The sequence below is a fragment of the Eurosta solidaginis genome, chromosome 2, assembly GCF_040869045.1.
Source record: "Eurosta solidaginis isolate ZX-2024a chromosome 2, ASM4086904v1, whole genome shotgun sequence".
NCBI classification, from domain to species: domain Eukaryota; kingdom Metazoa; phylum Arthropoda; class Insecta; order Diptera; family Tephritidae; genus Eurosta; species Eurosta solidaginis.
The window spans coordinates 71,481,891-71,502,432 of NC_090320.1; the positions used below are offsets into that span (position 1 = coordinate 71,481,891).

Here is a 20,542-nt window from a genome sequence, read left to right on the forward strand (position 1 = left end):
TTTTGGGGCCTCATTCTCTATTACAAAACGAACGTTCATTTCGCCTCAGAGACGAATCGCTAGTGTCGGGTGGGAGGGACGCAACAAATTAAATGGGGTTACAAATGACAGCCCTTAAAAATAAAAAAAAATAAATAAATGTAAGGCGCGATAACATTCGAAGAGATCTAAGGCCGAGCCTCTCTTCCAATTTGCGTCGTGCTCCTCTTGATTTTCCCTACAAATTGGGCGGACGGGACCTACATGTTTTATGCCGACTCCGAACGGCATCTGCAAAGCAGATGAGTTTTCACTTAGAGCTTTTCATGGCAGAAATACACCCGGAGCGCTTGCCAAACACTGCCGAGGGGCGACCCCGCTTAGAAAAATTTTCTTCTAATTGAAAAACCTTATTTCTAAAATTTTGATGTTGCTTTGCTCGGAGTGCGAACCCAGGGCATACGGTGTGATAGGCGGAGCACGCTACCATCACACCATGGTGGCCGAAATGACAGCCCTTGGTCGGGAAAATCCCGAGTCGCTCCGGTACATAGAACCGGCTGCCTTGGGAGGCGAATCGCTAGTGTATTTGCCCTATGTTGAACGATGGTTACATATAATTTGGCAAAAGCTTCCGCCTTCTTGTCTGACATAAAGTAAGAAACGTAAAGGCCGAACGAAAACGATAAAGAATAACATTGCCATACGAAATCGTTTGGAGGCGAATCGTTCGTCTGAGCTACCGTTCGCTATACAGAATGAAGCCCCAGAACACGCTTGGCCACAGTGTGCGTCGTCAATTTTCGGTGTCACTTTTAACAGGATGCTGGGAGAATCAAAGTCATACCTTTTGTATATACATAAGGTTACGTTAGTATATACACAGAATATGTCAGACTAGATGAAGACTAGGTAAATTTAGAAAGATATGCAAACTTTGAGGTTCATTCTGGACAACTGAAAAGTTATTACATTTATGCTTCAAGAAAAGAACTACAATACTCCATATTCTTGCAAACGCTTCAAAGCACGAGCTTTGCTCTAGCTAAAATTTCGCTATTTTACGATCTACTAGTGTGGATTTACGGACATTTACGTGCTGGAGAGGGCTAGATTTCCTTAAAAAGATTTAATGATGAGCTGGTCTTTACGAGACCAACATAGTCCAGCGAATTAAAACACAGCGGATACGCTGGCTACGCCATCTTATGCAATTTAAAAGAATATGCTCCGGACCTGGATGAGCTGCCGGCAATTAGCTAGAAGTGAAAAAGGATTTAATTTTCATTGCTGCTACCAATTGGCACCAGTTAGGCCAGCGAAGAAACGATTGGCGCGATTTTTTGGACAATGCTGTCATCTGCCTTAGCATGGTATTGGGATAAGGTCTTCAAATCGTTGCGTCTGCTAGTCATACTCCATGTGGTCGTGTGTGTAAAATGATAGCGACGAGCGAGTACGGTTGCGAAAGTAACTGCATTCTTCTTTTGAATAACAGGTCAGCGCATTAAGATATCTCAGTTCGACGTTGTGAAGGTATAAGTACACCGAAAACACTCTCTTCTAGGTTCCTAAATCGACATATTAGGTCTGTCGGTGGCCATACTAGAGTTGCTGTGTTATTGCTGCATAGAACAACGCAGCGAAAAATTTTAAGACGACGAAAAGAAGAAAAGATAGATATGTCGAGATTAACACGTTAGTTAAGGGATACGAAAGCGGTCATACGCTCCGAAAAATTACCACAAATTTTTTAAGCAACGAATTGACTTGAGCCATGTCAACTGATTGGAATTCTTACAAGAAAACGAAACGTTTACGAAATCTGCAACACCACTATATACATTCATATGTATGTATGAAGAGTAATCGTAAATAACGTTAAATCGCCAATATGTGAGAAAGGTACTTTTAACGAACACAGTACAAAAGGAAAATAATGGATATAACGGACAAGATAACAATAGAAAAAGTAGGAATTAATTTGGAACCATCCGGATACACATATATAGTATATCTGCCATTCCTGCACCTTGGCACCAATCCTCCGGCTCAATTGTGGCCCCAAGATCTCTTTCGCAGCTCAGGCACGGGCCCATATATTCCGTTTGCCTGATATTAGATGACCTTATACTGCTATGGCAACAAAGCCTGTCCTCAAGCTGCCACGAGGCCTTAATCCTTGTTGCAGTTGCTAACGCGATATTTTTTGGCCATCTGTAGGCGACTTGTGTAGAATGGCATGCAATGATGCTGTTGGGGTAGTTTTCACGGCTCCCGTTATGCTAATCATTGATACTCTGCTTAACGCTCAAGTTTTTTTGGTATATGCAATATTTTGTGTGGCTGTCCACCAAACAAGGACCCCATAGTAAAGTATGGGTTTGACGACGCAAATACCCAATGGCAGAGTTTAGGTGATATACCCCAGGTGCATCCCAGCATCCTCTTGCATGCATACAGTGCAGCGAAGGCTTTATTCCCTCTCTCTTCCACCTGGAGTTTCCACAACTTATCATCTAGTATATCAGCTAGATACTTTGTGCTATATTAACTCGTATGGTTAGCCCCCCCCCCCCCCCCCCCCTCAAGCTTTCGAATGGCATTTGCTAGGCAGATGAGTTTTCACTGAGAGCTTTTCAAAAAGAAATATGTTCTACTAATTTCAAAACCTTGTTTCAAAAATTTTGATGTTGCTTTGCCCCAGGGCGTGAACCCAGGATCTTCGATGTGGTAGGCAGAGCACGCTACCATCACACCCAGCGGCCGCCTATATAATTTATTTTTGATTAATTACGGTTCATAACTGCCATCAATCAGGTGTAAATAGCTGTTGGCTTTGGTGGTAACATCTGGAGAAATGTACGTTTCTCAAAACCTCTCGAAATTGGGATAATAATTGGAAAATATTAATAAAAATCAACTCGGAATCTTTTAATTTTACAAAATTTCTCAAATACTGGATAGTGATTGGAGAATGAAGTTGGATATCAACTTGAAAACTATCTGGTTAATTAAATAATGATGTTGGATATTACTTCCGGAACTAGATATGTATATATTTGTATATTTTCCCCTTGTTTGTTGGGTACAACGTACCGGAGGGCTTTAGGAAAAAGTGCCGGCCAGATTTAAAAGGAAGTGGTGAAAACGGTATCCTTTGGCTCGGTTTTTCAGTGCGAGTTTAAACACCTGTTAAAGTTGACTAGAGTTTAATCCTGCTGAGATGAGTCGCAAATTTTTATGTTATAGAACAAAGTTGAAAAGTTAAACTCTAGTCAGCTTTAACTGTAGTGTAAACTCGCACTGAAAAATCGGGCCATAGAGTGTAAACCTGCCTAAGAAATTTAAGATCACCATTTACGTTTCAATGCAGGTCGATATTTGAAGAGATACTGTATGAGCAGGGTCCAACAGCATCGTCATATCCGTGCTGTATCAAATTTAAGGGCAGTTGCCCTCGCGTTTCTACGTTTATTGAAAATCTGAATAATTGTTTGTGCTTGCCATGTAAAATTTGTATTATTATTAGTTAGCAGCTTTACACTCCCTTGTCATAAATTTCGTCGATCCACTAGATTACTAAACTAAACCTACGACTATTTATTCTTTTCCTACCACTCGCCTTAAGAAAGTATTTTGTTCTTGTCGAAATAACCCTTTTAACTTTACATGTATGTATCAACGGGATATCTTTCAGCTTCTTCGAGCATATATCTAAAATCGATGCCACCAGTAACCCCCGCGAAACGTGCTTCTCCATTCAGAGTTTGATGATTACTATTCACATGTTTGCCCACATTCTTAGTTTGATTCTTCAAATGGCCATTCATGAGCGAGACATGATGACTTATCGTTGGCACTGTTCCAGGGACATTGTTTTCTAAATCTTGTATTATTGTATCGGTTTGGTTACGATTCACATGATTGGTCATCACACTGCCATCGGCCATATTATTTTGTGGGCGTGACCCATTCCCCTGAATATTCTGTATATGTTGCCGGATGACCTTTTCGAATTCACGTTGCACCGATGGACTGTCCGTATCGCCATCGATCTAAGAAAATATATTAAGTTTCATTTTAAATACATTTACGTTCTCATACTCTTTTCCACTTACTATTTGTAATCGACTACTGTTATCCATGACTTTAAGCATAGGCAAGGTTTGCTCACGGAAAAGTTCCAAGCGACGTCGAAACGATGAAACCGTATCATCTACACGTCCACGGCCTAATTGCAATTTAGAACAGTCCAAGAGCACAATGGGTGGGCGCAATTTGTACTACGGTAAAGGAAACAAAAAATTTGTGTATATTTTAAGAAATATTTAATTATTAAAATATATATTATAAAGCTTCTAGAAGATCCGTTGCAATTCGATTTTATAAAATCTTCAAGCCCACCTTATTCTCAAAATGTTTGACCTGATCCAAATTTCGTGGATAACCATCAATAATAATGCCATTGCGATCCAGCATTTGTCGTATATTCGCTTCGAGTATATTGTTGATCGCTTTCTCCGGCACCATTTCTCCAGCGGACAACGCTTCCTTTACGGTATAACTCTCGGTATTTGCGCGTGGTGCTGAATCGGTTATAGCGCGCAAGAGTCGTCCCATGCTATAAAAAAATGCAAATATTAAGAAATTCACTTTCCGTTCCCTTCAAGCCTTCGCGGTATCTCACCTTATATGCCCCCAACCGGTATTTAAGCTTACAGCCTTCATACAGAGCGTCGCTTTATTACTACCTGGTCCACCGATGACCCAAATTACAGGAGGTACACTATCCAACTTGAAGTCCATACTTGTTGCTACAGTATTGACGGCTAAGGATACAGGCTGTGTGGTGACGACTCCAGCATCTGTCATTCGCGCATTCGCTGCACCAGCAGGAGTAACATTCGCAGCAACATGTGCGGCCACGGCATCAGCTACATTCGAATCGCTCAAATTTTGGTTGTGCTGGTTTCTGTTGGTGCTATGGTGGTTCACATTGGCAGCAAAGCCTGTGTTGTTGGCGTTGATATTTGATGTGTCTGCAATATTTGCAGCTTGACTAGGTGCGGTGTCTACGCTAACAATACTCCCGGGTATATCATTAATACCTCTACCCATACCTGTAACTCCATTCAGCATGGCTTCTTCATTTTCAAGCGTGCTCAACACTTCCAGTACAGCAGTTCGAAAGTCTTTGTACACTTCTGCTGGTGCACGTTCACCATTAACCTAAAAACAGGTGCGGGGTTTAATAAGTTTTTTAGCTTTGTTTTACCAATAAAAACATCGATTACTCACAGCTATTAGCATATCACTTTGATCGAAGTAATCAGCTACAGGCATCACATTTTTAAAGAAATTATCTAATTCCATTTTGGCTAAGGAGAGTACGACATGACCTAATTTTGCGCCATAATCAATTTGCTTTTGAAGAATCGATTGGCGCCAGGATATCAAGATCACTCCATTGACGACTTGGATCTGGAAAGAAAAATAATTTTGATACTACATGTGTTTGGGGTATTTGTGTGTGTACTAAGTTTGTAAGAGCAACAGTAAGTAAATTGGTATTTTTGGTATAGTATAATGGTGTAAAAGACGAGCTGTGGAAACAAATATCCAAAATTTTTGATTTCTGCTATTTAAATGATAAATTTGGCGTTGTAGATATCCTACAGAATTTCTGGGATAGCAGAGCGGTAATGGGACCGGCGCTTAGAAAGTCACGGCAATCACTATAACTGGCAATTTGGCCGATTGGGAACCTTAAAGGAGTACAAGTTTTCCTCCACTTATTGCTCTCAACACACTGTAGGTCCTCCTGCCTTCCTCCGCCTTCAAATTCGCACGTCAATAGGTGTGCCTTCTGGACGAAAGTCTTTGGGCTTTTATTCGTTTCACTGCGTTCATATCTACAATAATGCTAAAGTTTTTCTACCCATCCATTACGAGTGAGTTCTCATGAAATGTGATCGAAGTCCTATAACGAGAGCTCAGGCAGCTTCAACAGGATTTAACCTTAGCGCGGTTGCTGTCAGAGGCGTTGATTCCACGTTGCAATTGAAAATATGAACGCCAGGTCTGATTCTGGGCAAGTAAGAGTTTACCATATAGTCTCTTTTGCGAGAATTGGGCATTTAACGCTAATAACGACGTTCACCGGACGATGCTCAGCAAAACAATTTACAGTCTCTGGGCGGATAAGATTAAGCGCCTCATCGCACTATCTGTTGAATGTCGCTTCCGATCATATTGCATTTTCTCTCAATATGTGAGATTATGATCATATATATATATGTAAGGTGGGATAGCGTCCGAAGAGATTTTAGGCCGAGCTTCTCTTCCAATTTGCGGCGTACTATTTTCAATTTTTCCAACAAATTGGCGGGACGAGACCTAAATGTTTTATGCCGACCTCGAATGACATCTGCAACGCAAAAGATTTTCACTGAGAAGCTTTTCAAATACACTCGGATTGCTTGCCAAATCTCTGCCGATGGTCGACCCCGCTTAATAAAGCTTTCTTCTGATTGAAAAAACTTGTTTATAAAATTTTGATGTTGCTTTGATCGGGGCGTGAATCCAGTATCTTCGGTGTAGTAGGCGGAGTACGCTACCACCACACCGCGGCGGCAAACATGAACGCCGTAGCTGCCTATGAATATCGTTTTTATGATGTAACTGCATGAAAAAATTAATTTTTTGGCTTTTTTCCAAAAAAATTAAATTTTATATCACTTCTGTTTACAATAAAACGTTCAATTTTATATATGTACCAGCAGACCCGACAGACGTTGTTCCGCCCTAACTTTGGTCTATCTGCATTTCCCCTATTTCCCCTATTTCCCCTTTTCCTTATTCTTTTATTCACTTCTCACTCAACCTTTCCCTTCTCCTTCACCATCTTTTCCGTATTATCTATCCCTATCTCTCTATGCTCGTCAAACTTTATCTCTTTTCAGTCACTTTCTCTTTCTCATTTTTCTCTTCCCACTAGTTCTTCTAATTCTCCTCCGTCTCTTATTCCCAGCCCAAGTCCAAATTCCAGTTCCAGGCCCGCCCCCCGCCCAATGCCAATTTCAGTCTCAGTACCAGTTCCAGTCCGAGTTCCAATCCCAGTCCCAGTCCCAATCCTAGTGCCAGTCTCACTTTTAGTCCCAATCCCTGTCTCTGTGCCAGCCCCAGACCTAGTCCTACATTTAGTTGCAGGCCAATTCCCAGTCCCAGTCCCAGTCTCATTCGCAGTCTTAGTCCCAGTCCCATTCCCAATCCCAGTCTCATTCCCAGTCCAAGTCCCAGTCTCATTCCCAGTACTTGTCCCAGTCCCAGCCGGTCCCGGGTCCATTCCCCGGAAAAAAGGTTCGTAAATACCAATCCAGGTCGTAAATACCAAATTTCAGGCAACAGAACCTTGAATAGAATTTTTTAGATCCTGCATTTGGGAATAAAATCGGAGGTGTTGGGTCGGAGTCCATAGGCAGCATACAAATATACATCCTTCTTTATGTATATAAATGTTTAAAAACGAAATGTTTAAAAAACTTTAACGAAGGAGTTTGCTCGCACAGTTCACAGCGAATAAAAATGTTACTTTTGTTTAAACAACTTTGCATATAAGAAAAAAATCAGTATTTTGATGAAGAAGGAAGGTACAAATTTTAAAGTTTTACTGCCAAGAATAAATATTAAAATCGATCAATAAGTTTTTGAGTTATATTTGTGTAAACAAAAATTTTATGATCTTTTACTACGTATTGGCCATGGCGGAACTGTACAAGGTTGCAGCACGGTGACATACCTACAAACATAAATAAAAGTTCCATGTACTTTGTTTTTGTCAATAGATGGACTAATGTCAAAATCGTACTGCGCCGGAAGTTGAAGAGTCAAATCATATTAAAAAAGTACAAATCAGCTGATTTCCGGTAGTCACCTGTTATTGTTTCCTCATGGTTTTGGCAATTTGTCAGGCTACTTTAATATATACCTTCAAATTATATGAAATATAAATAAGCTTTCAAATGCAAAAAACTGTTTTAAAATAGGAGCATTCTGTGTGAAGTGATGTTCGTACAACGATATTTAGCAACTTTATTTTATAAAAAAAAAATAAATGTAAGGCGCGGTAACCGAAGAGATTTTAGGCCGAGCTTCTCTTCCAATTTGCGTCGTGCTCCTTTTTAATTTTTCTACATATTGGCTGGCCGGGACCTACTTGTTTTATGCCGACTCCGAACAGCATCTGCGAGGCAGATGAGTTTTCACTGAGAGCTTTTCATAGCAGAAATACACTCGGAGTGCTTGCTAAACACTGCAGAGGGGCGACGCCGCTTAGAAAAATTTTATTCTAATTTAAAAACTGTATTTCTAAAAAGTTTGATGTTGCTTTGCCCGAGGTGTGCTTTTATTAGCAGTACTTCCACTCTGGAGAATGCGAAAAGTTTCTTATCTGAACAATCGGTTGTAGGGGACATATGCTATATATACGACCGATCTCTTAAAAACTTTCAGACAACAATACTTGCTATATACGAAAGCATTTGGTGAAATTTGAAGGTTCTAGCTGTTAAAATGGGGCAGAAATTACGAAAAGCTTCTTATCTGAACAATCGTTTGTATGGGATATATAATAGATATTGTAACGATTCGGCATTTCCATGGGTACTACATTTTCGATGCTCAATGGAAAAGTCATAGCTTTGTAGTCACTCGATCCACCGTGCCAATTGTCCTTCCGGATTATGGAACTGCAGAAGCCATTTCAACGCTGCGTGATCTGTCCTGACATGGAATCGCTGGCCGTAGAGGTATTTGTAAAAATGTTTAATTCACTCTACCAATGCCAACAGCTCTATCTGCGCAACACAGTAGTTCCTCTCTGGTTTTCCAATCGAACAGCTGTAATATGCAACTACCTTATCCTGTCCATCGACCAGTTGTGATAAAACGCCTCCTATAGCATATCCACTCGCATCTGTATCTAGAATAAATGTTGCTCCTGGAATCGGATATGCTAACATTGGGGCGGTGCACAGACGCTCCTTCAATGTTTGGAAAGCCACTTCTTGCACCTTCTTCCATTCAAAAGCCATGTTTTTTCTTGTAAGCTCATGGAGGCTATGGGCTACGCTGGAAAAATTTGGTACAAATCGGCGGTAATATGTGCACAGCCCAAGGAAACTTCTCAATTCATGTAGGTTCTGTGGTCTTGGCCAATCCTTTACAGCCTCTATTTTTTCGTTCGCAGTGCAGATGCCCTCTGTCGTTACCTTGTGACCCAAATAATTGACTTCCTTTTTAAACAGCGCACACTTTTTGGGACTTAACTTCAGACCAGCGCCAGCTATTCTCTGGAAAACTTCCTCCAAGTTCTTAAGATGTTCATCAAAGTTCTTGCCCAATACGATGATGTTGTCCAGGTACACCAAGCATGTTTTCCAATGTAGTCCTTTCAGTACCTGGTCCATGAGTCTCTCAAAAGTAGCTGGTGCATTACAAAGTCCAAAAGGAATCACTGTAAATTGCCACAGACCACCACCGACACTGAAGGCTGTTTTCTCTTTATCTTCCTCCTTCACCTCAACTTGCCAATAGCCGCTTTTCAAGTCCAGTGTGGAAAACCATTTCATACCAGATAGCGAGTCCAGAGTGTCGTCAATTCTTGGCAATGGGTAGCTATCCTTTTTCGTAACGTCATTCAACTTCCGGTAGTCCACGCAAAACCTCATTTTTCCATCCTTCTTCTTTACAAGTACTACCGGTGAGCTCCATGGACTAGCTGATGGTTCGATGACGCCGCTGTCGCTCATTTCTTGTATGATTTGACTCACAACTTCCCGCTTCGGCAGTGGAACACTACGGAGCTTAAGGGATCGGCCTCGCATCTCCCGTGTCAATTTGATGTTTCACAACATTGGTGCGGCCTGGTTGGAACCATCCTGGTCAAATGTGTTCGCGCACTTTAGGAGCAGTTGTTTTGCCTTACTCTGATAGGCTTCCTCCAGCCCTGCATCCATGCCGTGATGACATTTGAAAGATCAGTATTACTAGATGAAACGGGTTCCTGGAGCTGTTCAGAGTTAATAACTACTTCGGCCTCTTGGCATCTTTCCAAAATAGCTCCTTTGGTCAAATTGAATGGTGACTTGAACTCATTGAGTACTCTTACCGGAATACGTCCATCTTGTTTTGTCATAGCCAGGGTTTTTCCTACAAGTATGTTCAGTGCTGATTTATTTGCTGCTTCGACAACCCACAATTTGTTTGTCCCACAATCTCCATCAACCTTTGCCCAGATGACTGCTTCTGATTTTGGTGGTATTTGCTGACTCTCTTCCACCAGCACTCGTTTACTGCTGTAGCCTCTCTCGTAGCCGAAATTAAGTGGCACATCCATGTTCTTATATCGCATCGTCTTGCTTTGCATATCGATCTTGATGCCTTGGTTGATTAAGAAGTCCACTCCAATTATGATTTCATCAACAATACCTGCCAATATAAAATTGTGTAGTACCGTGACATTCCCAATTGCTACTTCACATTCTACTTCTCCAATTACCTGGGTGTCCTCTCCCGTGGCTGTACGTAATCTTGCTCCAAGCAATGGTCTTATCTTCTTGTTGACTAAATCTGATCGAATGATGGAATGGGATGCACCCGTATCTACAGTCAGTAAACGTCCCTTTCCATCCACATGTCCTTCGACAGGAAGATTGCTTGACCTTCTTCCAATTTGCGAGATAGAGATTCAATTGAGGGAGCCAGCTGTCGCCCCTTGCGGCTGACTCGCTTTAGTTTAACGATTGAGTGGAATTGGAGATTTGCTCGTCTCCGTCAGCTCTGCGTTTACGGCCACCCACATTGCTAGAATTGTTAGGATTGGTACTGCAATAACGTGCAATGTGCCCTGGCTTCCCACACTTAAAGCATTTGACGGCACCATCGTTTTTCTGGTGCGTTCCTTTTAATGCTTCCAAAATTGTGTCTATCCAGTCTGGCCTTTCCACTTCCACGCGATGAGCTTTGTATGCGGGCTGACTCAAAAGTGACGCTGTTTCCTGAGTCAGTGCGTGGGATACCGTTTCAGCAAATGTTAGTTTTGGATTCGCATATGTAGCCCGCTTCGTTTCCAAATCTCGTATGCCATTTATGAAGCTCTGGATTTTTACCCTTTCAGTGTATTCCACGGGTGCGTCCGCATTTGCCAAATGAGCCAACCTTTAAACATCCGAAGCAAACTCTTGCAAAGTCTCATTAGCTTTTTGGTAACGGTTTTGAAATTCTATTTGAAATATCTGTTTCCTGTGTTCGCTTCCGTATCGCCGTTCTACAGCAGCCATCAATGCGTCATAACTGTTCCGTTCGTACTCTGGAATAGCCTGTAAGATTTCGGCAGCTGGTCCTTTCAATGCTACGATGAGTGCGGCAACTTTATCTTCAACATTCCAGTTGTTAATTGCTGCGGTCTTCTCAAACTGTAGCTTAAAGACCTGGAAAGGAAGAGAACCGTCAAAGGATGGTGTTTTTACCTTCGTATTGCTTGCTGAAATACCTGGGCGATTTAGTAGCAGCTCCTGTATACGACCTTTTAAAGCATCTACCTCAGCCTCGATTTTGTTCTCAAACTGCATTATTTTTTCGTCCATACGGGCTTCTAGTTGTACAGAGATCTGCGATGATACCTGTGCTGAAATTTGTCCTGACATTTCGGATATACGTGCCTCCTGTGCTTCAATCCTGGATGCTATTTGTGACGACATTTCGGATATACGTGCCTCCTGTGTTTCAATCCTGGATGTTATTTGTGACGACATTTCGGATATACGTGTCTCCTGTAATTCCATTTGGGATATCATATATGTCTTCTGTTCTGCCAGTTGAGTTTCCATCTTGGATGAAATACGTGTCTCCTGTGACTCCAGTTGGGATGCTATACGTGATTCCAGTTGGGATGTTATATTTGTCTTTTGTTCTTCCAGTTGTGATGACATGTTGGTGGATATTTGTGATGACATTTCGGACATTTGTGCCGATATTGCAGCCAATATCATGTTCAAGTCTGTGTTCGCCATTGTCTGCGGTGTTTCATTTTTCTCCTCCAATTTTGTTGTCTCATCGCCATTAAGATGAAAGACATACTCTTCCACGTCAATTCCTTCTAATTCCATTGCCTCTCGTAGTCGTGCCTGAAGTTCGAGTTTAATGCCGGTTGTATTCAATCCACGGCTCCCCAACTCCTTCTTCAGTTGCGGGATCTTCAATTCACTTAACTTTGCCATGTCCAAGTTGTATTCGAAGTCTTCGGAATTTATTCAACAATTCCTCTTCTGACACCAATTGTAACGAATTTACTGGCAAATCCTCTTATTTGCCCTTTTGCTAAGTTTGAATCACTAAACTGTTGAATAAATAACTCCAATATTGAATAATGGAAAAATGGCCTTTATTAAAGTACTTCACAATAACACTTGTACTTTGCAACTAGCTGGCTTAATAACCAAACTGATTGATAGCTCAAATGAAACTGAATTCTCGCCTCTACTGTTCTCGCATTTTTATACTCTTTGATTTCCTAGTTGCATACTTCTAGGCTTTTCCATTCCAGAACTTACTAGTTGGTTTCTCAGCTACGACTACAGATGTATAATTTCTATAGCTTCTCTCACACCCCATGCGCTTGTGTGTGTGAGCGACACTTCCACAATTATAATTGCCTACATTTAGGAGCATCTCAATAAGATGTCTGCATGTGTTTGGGCATCTCATTTCCGCTGCGTGTACATGCATATGTGTAGACATAATTATTGAATTATTGATGTGCGTACAGTCACTGCTTAGCATCGGCTTAGAGATGGCAGTACCCCTTAGTGTTGCCAATATTCGTAACAATATATATACCACCGATCTATACAATTTTTTCAGACAACAATGACTGCCCTATACGTAAGCATTCGGTGAAATTTGAAGCCCCGAGCTGTTAAAATGGGGCTGTAATTTCGAAAAGCTTCTTATCTGAACAATCAGTTGTGAGGGATATATGCTATATATACGACCGATCTCATTAATTTTTTTCAGACAAAAATATATGCAATATACGAAAGCATATGGTGAAGTTTGAGCTTTAATCTGATAAACTGAGAGAGATATGACAAAAATCGGTTGTAGGCGGGATATATGCTATAGTGGTCCGATCCGGCCGCATCCGACGAATGTCTAATCAGACACCTAAATATACCCGCTCACTAAATTGTATGAAGATATCTCAAAAATGAAGGGACTAGTATGCATAAAAACAGACAGACGGGCATGGCTAACTCTTCATCCTGAGCATTTCGGTATACTTATTGGTGGGTCTATCCATTTTCCTTTTAGGACTTACAATTTTAAGATTCCTGACAAAGTTAATATACCAATTCATTTTCATTAAAGGTATAAAAAACGCTGACATCTAGCAAAATAAAAGTGTGTTTTTAATCTTTCTATACTTCATTATTAGTCTGTAAGTGCTTGTTTTTCATTAGATTTACACTTTACACTTAGCTTGGAGCAAAGTGGAGGGTGTTTAAAGCCATTCTCATCAAATTTTTATACTCAGCGTGCTTGGCACACAGAGTATATTAACTTTGATTGGATAGCGGTTGGTTGTACAGGTATAAAGGAATCGAGAAAGATATAGACTTCTATATATCAAAATCATCAGCATCGAAAAAAAATTTGATTGAGCCATGTCCGTCCGTCCGTCCGTAACTTGAGTAAATATTAAGATATCTTCACCAAATTTGGTACGCGAGCTTACATGGACCCAGAATAGATTGGTATTGAAAATGAGCGAAATCGGATAACAACCACGCCCACTTTTTATAGATATAAATTTTTGGTAACACAAAAAACCTGATTATTTAGTAAATAATAAACCTAGAATGTTGAAATTTGACATGTGGACTGATATTGAGACTCTTGATAAAAATTTAAAAAACAAAAAAATTAAAATGGGCGTGGCACCGCCCACTTGTGATAAAATCAATTTTACAAATATTATTAATCATAAATCAAAAATCGTTAAACCTATCGTAACAAAATTCAGCAGAGAGGTCGCCTTTTCTATAAGGAATGCTTTGAAGAAAAATTAACGAAATCGGTTAATGGCCACGCCCACTTTTATATAAAAGATTTTTAAAAGAGCCGTGGACGAATATAATAAGCCATATCTTTGCAAAAGAGAGCTTTATATCAATGGTATTTCATTTCCCAAGTGGATTTATAACAAGGAAAAACTTCAAATTTTTAAAAATGGGCGTGGCACCGCCCCTTTTACGACTAAACAATTTTCTATATTTCGGGAGCCATAACTCTAAGAAAAATTAACATATCGTAATGAAACTGTGTACACATATTTTCCTTATAGCAGAAAATATTTCTAGTAAAAATGGACGGAGTCGGTTAGAGACCACGCCCACTTTTATATAAAACAAATTTAAAAGGGTCGTAGACTAGAATAATAAGCTATAACTTAGCAAAAAATTGTTTTGAATCAATGATATTTCACTTATCAATTTTTATTATAAGAGGAAATGGGGATACATTTTTTTTTAAACGGGCGATGCCACGTGTTATGTAGAAAAGTAATTTATCTGAAATGAAATGTACAATTGAAGCTCACACTGAGTATATAATGTTCGGTTACGCCCGAACTTAGCCTTCCTAACTTGTTAGTTTTAGTTCGCTTTATCGTGTGCAATTAAGGGCATGATAAGAGAAATAAAAATAAGTTGTATTTTTGAAGCCTATATGAATATCTGTGGAGTTTTGACAAAACAACTTATCTCAAGATAGGAAATATTTTAGATATTAATTGCATGTAATTTTGTCAATTGGTATTCATTTTTTGGTCTTACTGGTTTATTTCTATGATGTTTAGTTAGAAAGTTACAGTATCCGAAAAATCAACTTAACTCAATTTTTTTCCAAACTGTGTCGGTGAAAACAACTTTTCTCAGTTAAGTCGAAAAACTCAAAAAACTTCAAATAATTGTAATCATTGTAGTTTTCCTATAACAACTTATTTCGATTTAAGGCGGCCATGAAAATAAAAATCGTATTTCACAAAGCTACCTTTTTCCAAATAAATTGTTATGTCAAATTGCAATTAATTTTTTTTGGCAACTTTTATTGAAATAGGTTGTTTTGTGAAATTAGTATCGGGGTAATTTTGAAAAAACAAGACGTCTTCTTTTGAAATACGTGCTTTTGTAAAAGTGAAAAGAGTGTTCAATATATTTTTTATCTATAAATAAGTGCTTTTGCCAAGTGCTGTATTGAAAAAATTTCAAAAATAAGTGATTTCGGTTACAATAAAACCATTAAAACTAAATATGCAAAGGGGACGCTAGATGGCAGATATGGTTAGGAAAGTGTCTAAAAATACAAATCTAGTTAATTTATCAGAACCAAGTGTGTCAAAGCCATATTTTCATGATGATGGATTAGTGTTAGAGCCACTACCTAATGAGACAACGACATCTTTTGATACTGGTGTTATTGATATACTAAATTCATATAACGTGCAACAACTAAATAAGAAAAACAGTAAATGTGATACAGAAAGTCCAGAATCTTGTGATAATGAAGATATTTTATGAGACAGATTTTCTTTACTCGGATAATATACCATATACTCTGTCGAACTTGAGTTCTACTTCGCAGAATATCGAAGACAGATCAGTAGTCGCAAGTTACAGTACTAATTGGGATCTACCCGAAGAAAATGATTCTCCCCAAGAATGAAGGAAATGAAAAAACTTAATAAGCAAAACAAAAAAATGGGTAAAGAGTACTATACTAATAAAAAAAATGCCAGCTAAACAAATTGAAAGGTTAAAAAAATGCCGCAGAAACTGTCACTTAAAACTAAACTTTGACCGGCAGAAAACCCTTTTTAAAAATTATTGGAGTTTGGGTGACTACACTAAACGCCAACAATTTGTATCAAGTTTAATTGAAGTTGAGGCGAAACATTCTGAAACTTTTCGAAAATCAGCAAATCCTCGAGATCGCAAATATAACTATTTGTATCACTTTGAGATCAGTTCCGCAAGACATCGGGTATGTAAAATGTGTTTTTTAAAAATATTTGGGGAAACCGAACAAATGATCAAAACAGTAATCTAATACAAAGTTCAGCTAGAGTGTGGTGGACTTATTAAGGGGGATCGCCGCGGAAAACACGCTCCATCACACAAACTCTCAATCGAAAAGCATAATGAAGTTTAGGAGCACATAAGCAGCATACCAAAATATCAAAGTCATTATAGCCGTAGACACACCAACATGTTGTACTTCCAAAGTGATCTCAATATTTCGAAGTTATACAATCTGTATGCGGAAAAATTTGATGATCCAGTTTCAAAATCGAAATATTGTGAAATTTTTCTTTCTTTGAATATCAAATTCAAAAAGCCGCAGCTTGATTTGTGCAACACTTCCGAGAATTTTATGTTGCAAATACAAAATTCTTTGGACGCCGAAGAAAAATCTAGTCTTAAGTCACTACAAAAAGGGCATCACGACCAAGCAGACTTTGCCTATAGCTGTAAGAAAGCCGATAAACAACTTTCTGTAGCCGACAAAACTGTCATGATGTTTTCAATGGATTTACAACAATGTTTGCCGACTCCACATATAAATGCATCAATGTTTTTTTACAAGCGTCCGTTATGAACATATAATTTCACAATGCATGAGGGATCTACAAACAAAGCCCATTGTTTCATTTGGAATAAGACAATCGCAAAGAGGGGATATAGGGTCGTGTATTTTTAAATGCCTTTCAACGGTACCTCCGATGGTCAAACACATTATTTTATATAGTGACTCATGCCCTGGGCAAAATCGCAATGCCAATATCTGTGCAATGTTCCAAATGGTTTTAAAAAGCACAACTATTGAAATTATTGAGCACAAATTTCTTGCAGTTGGTCACACCCATATGGAATGTGACACAGTACATGCCCAAATCGAAAAAAAGAAAAAAAATTCTTCAGGATCTATCCAACATCCAGATGATTGGGCAAACCTTATCGCAGCTGCGAACAAAAAGTATATCGTTCATGAACTAAAACAAAACGACTTCTTTGATTTTTCCGGCTTGTTAAAAAATTACTTTAATTGGAAAACAACAAATAGCTCAGGTACACACATATTTTATTTTATCAAAGTCTGAGTGAAAAATCATTTTAGGTCTGCTGGCGTTTCGAGAAGGCTCTATCTCAGTAATCTACTATACTGTAACGAATTTGCTGCAAATCCTCTTATTTGCAATCCTCTGCTAAGTTCGAATCACTAAACTGTTGAATAAATAACTCCAATATTGAATGATGGAAAAATGGCCTTTATTAAAGTACTTCACAATAACACTTATACTTTGCTACTCGCTGGCTTAATAACCAAACTGATTAATAACTCAAATAAAACTCTACTATTGGCCGCCAGATCGCGTGCTTAAGCAAACTTATTGATAGCTCAACTCAAACTGAATTACTTCTTACTCGCCTGCCCCGCTTTTATAGTTTACGCTGCATACTTCTAGGCTCTTCGATTTCCAGAACTTACTAGTTTGTTTCGGCTACAAAATCGCCAGCCACAACTACGTGCACAAATTATTGCTCTCTCTTGTGACAACTCAGATAAGATATATGCATGTGTTTGTGCATAGCCGCTCCGCTGCTCGTTTACGTACATATGTGTAGACGCCATTATTTTTTGCTCGTTTATGTAGATACATAATTTCTGTAGTTACTTTGTGGCCCAAATTATTTACTTCCTTTTTAAACAGCGTACACTTTTTGGGACTTAACTTCAGACCAGCGCCAGCTATTCTCTGGAAAACTTCCTCCAAGTTCTTAAGATGTTCATCAAAACTCTTGCCCAATACGGTGATGTCGTCCAGTTACACCAAGCATGTTTTCCAATGTAGTCCTTTCAGTACCTGATCCATGAGTCTCTCAAAAGTAGCTGGTGCATTAGAAAGTCCAAAAGGCATCACTGTAAATTGCCAAAGACCATCACCGACACTGAAAGCTGTTTTCTCTTTATCTTCCTCCTTCACCTCAACTTGCCAATAGCCGCTTTTCAAGTCCAGTGTGGAAAACCATTTCGTACCAGATAGCGAGTCCAGAGTGTAGTCAATTCTTGGCAATGGGTAGCTATCCTTTTTCGTAACGTCATTTAACTTCCGGTAGTCCACGCAAAACCTCATTTTTCCATCCTTCTTCTTTACAAGTACTACCGGTGAGCTCCATGGACTAGCTGATGGTTCGATGACGCCGCTGTCGCTCATTTCTTGTATAATTTGACTCACCACTTCCCGCTTCGCCAGTGGAACACTACGTGGAGCTTGACGTATCGGCCTCGCGTCTCCAGTGTCAATTTGATGTTTCACAACATTGGTGCGACCTGGTTTGGAACCATCCTGATCAAATATGTTCGCGTACTTTAGGAGCAGTTGTTTTGCCTTACTCTGATAGGCGTCCTCTAGCCCCTGCATCCATGCCGTGATGTCATTTGAAAGATCAGTATTAATAGATGAAACGTGTTCCTGGAGCTGTTCACAGTTAATAACTACTTCAGCCTCTTGGCATCTTCCCAAAATATCTCCTTTAGTCAGTTTGAGTGGTGACTTGAGCTCATTGGGTACTCTTACCGGAATACGTCCATCATGTTTTGTTATCGCCAGGGTTTTTCCTACAAGTATGTTCAGTGCTGATTTGTTTGCTGCTTCGACAACCCACAATTTGTTTGTCCCACAATCTCCATCAACCTTTGCTCAGATGACTGCTTCGGATTTTAGTGGTATTCGCTGACTCTCTTCCACCAGCACTCGTTTACTGCTGTAGCCTCTCTCGTAGCCGAAATTAAGTGGTACATCCATGTTCTTATATCGCATCGTCTTGCTTTGCATGTCAATCTTGATGCCCTGGTCGATTAAGAAGTCCACTCCAATTATGATTTCATCAACAATCTCTGCCACTATAAAATTGTGTACTACCGTGACGTTCCCAATTGCGACTTCACATGATACTTCTCCTAGAACCGTGCTGTCTTCTCCAGTGGCTGTACGGAATCTTGCTCCATGCAATGGTCTTATCTTCTTGTTGACTAAATCCGCTCGAATGATGGAATGAGATGCACCCGTATCTACAGTCAGTAAACGTTCCTTTCCATCCACATGTCCTCCGACAATAAGATTGTTTGACCTTCTTCCAATTTGTGAGATAGAGATTATGGGGCATTCAATTGAGGGAGCCAGCTGTCGCCCCTTGCGGCTGACTAGCTTTAGTTTAACGATTGAGTGGACTTGGAGATTTGCTCATCTCCTTCAGCTCTACGTTTACGGCCACCCACATTGTTGGAGCTATTGGAACCGGTGCTGCAATGTCGTGCAATATGACCTGTGTTGCCGCACTTGAAACATTTAATCACTCCGGCATTTTTCTGTTGTGATCCCTTCAATGCTTCCAAAATTGCGTCTACCCAGTCTGGCTTTTCCATTTCCACTCGATGAGCTTTGTACGCTGGCTTACTCAAAAGTGAGGCTGTTTCCTGAGTCAGTGCATGCGATACCGTTTCAGCAAACGTTGGTTTTGGATTCGCATATGTAGCCCGCTTCGTTTCCACATCTCGTATGCCATTTATGAAGCTCAGGATTTTTACCCTTTCAGTGTATTCCACGGGTGCGTCCGCATTTGCAAGATGAGCCAATCTTTCAATATCTGAAGCAAACTCCTGCAATGTTTCATTTGCTTTTTGGTAGCGGTTTTGCAACTCAATTTGGAATATCTGTTTCCTATGCTCGTTTCCGTAACGTCTCTCTAAAGCGCTCATCAATGATTCGTAGTGGTTCCGCTCGTACTCTGGGATGGTCTGTAAGATTTCCGCGGCAGGCCCTTTCAGTGCCACGAACAGAGCTGCAACTTTATCTTCAGCATTCCATTGGTTCACTGCTGCGGTCTTCTCAAACTGTAGCTTAAAGACCTGGAAAGGAACAGAACCGTCAAAGGATGGTGTTTTTACCTTTGGATTGCTTGCTGAAACAGCTGGGCGGTTTAGTTTTAACTGCTCCATACGACCTTTTAACGCTTCTATTTCGGCATCAATTTTGTCCTCGAGTTGTAAAATTTTTGCATCCTGCTCCTCCAGTTTCACAAAGAGCTGCGATGATACTTGTTCCGAAATTTGTGCCGACATTTCAGATATACGTGCCTCTTGCGCTTCCAGTTGAGATGGCAAATATGTCTTCTGTTCTTCCAATTGTGATGTTATACGGGTTTCCTGCGATTCCAGTTGGGATACCATATACGTCTTCTGTTCTTCCAGTTGCGAAGAAATTTGTGTTTCCTGTGCTTCAATCTTCGATGTTATGCGTGTCTCCTGCGATTCCAATGTGATGACATGTTGGTAGATATTTGTGATGACATTTCGGACATTTGTGCCGATATTGCAGCCAATATCATGTTCAGGTCTGTGTTCGCCATTGTTTGCGGTGTTTCTTCCATTTTTGTTATTT

At 39.9% G+C, this 20,542-nt stretch overlaps 1 protein-coding gene across 2 annotated transcripts in view; it reads right to left on the reverse strand.

Moving 5' to 3' along the window:
- Positions 1–3,472: 3,472 nt before the first annotated feature.
- LOC137239889 (uncharacterized) overlaps positions 3,473–20,542 on the reverse strand; it is a 63,902-nt gene continuing 46,832 nt past the window's right edge. For both annotated transcript variants that reach the window (XM_067765668.1, XM_067765667.1), the window contains 5 exons: positions 5,281–5,463; positions 4,670–5,211; positions 4,387–4,603; positions 4,101–4,265; positions 3,473–4,037 (listed from right to left, as the gene is read on the reverse strand). In XM_067765668.1, coding sequence (XP_067621769.1) covers positions 3,648–4,037; positions 4,101–4,265; positions 4,387–4,603; positions 4,670–5,211; positions 5,281–5,463 — 1,497 coding nt within the window. In that variant the 3' untranslated portion in view covers positions 3,473–3,647. The remainder of the gene's footprint in view (positions 4,038–4,100; positions 4,266–4,386; positions 4,604–4,669; positions 5,212–5,280; positions 5,464–20,542) is intronic.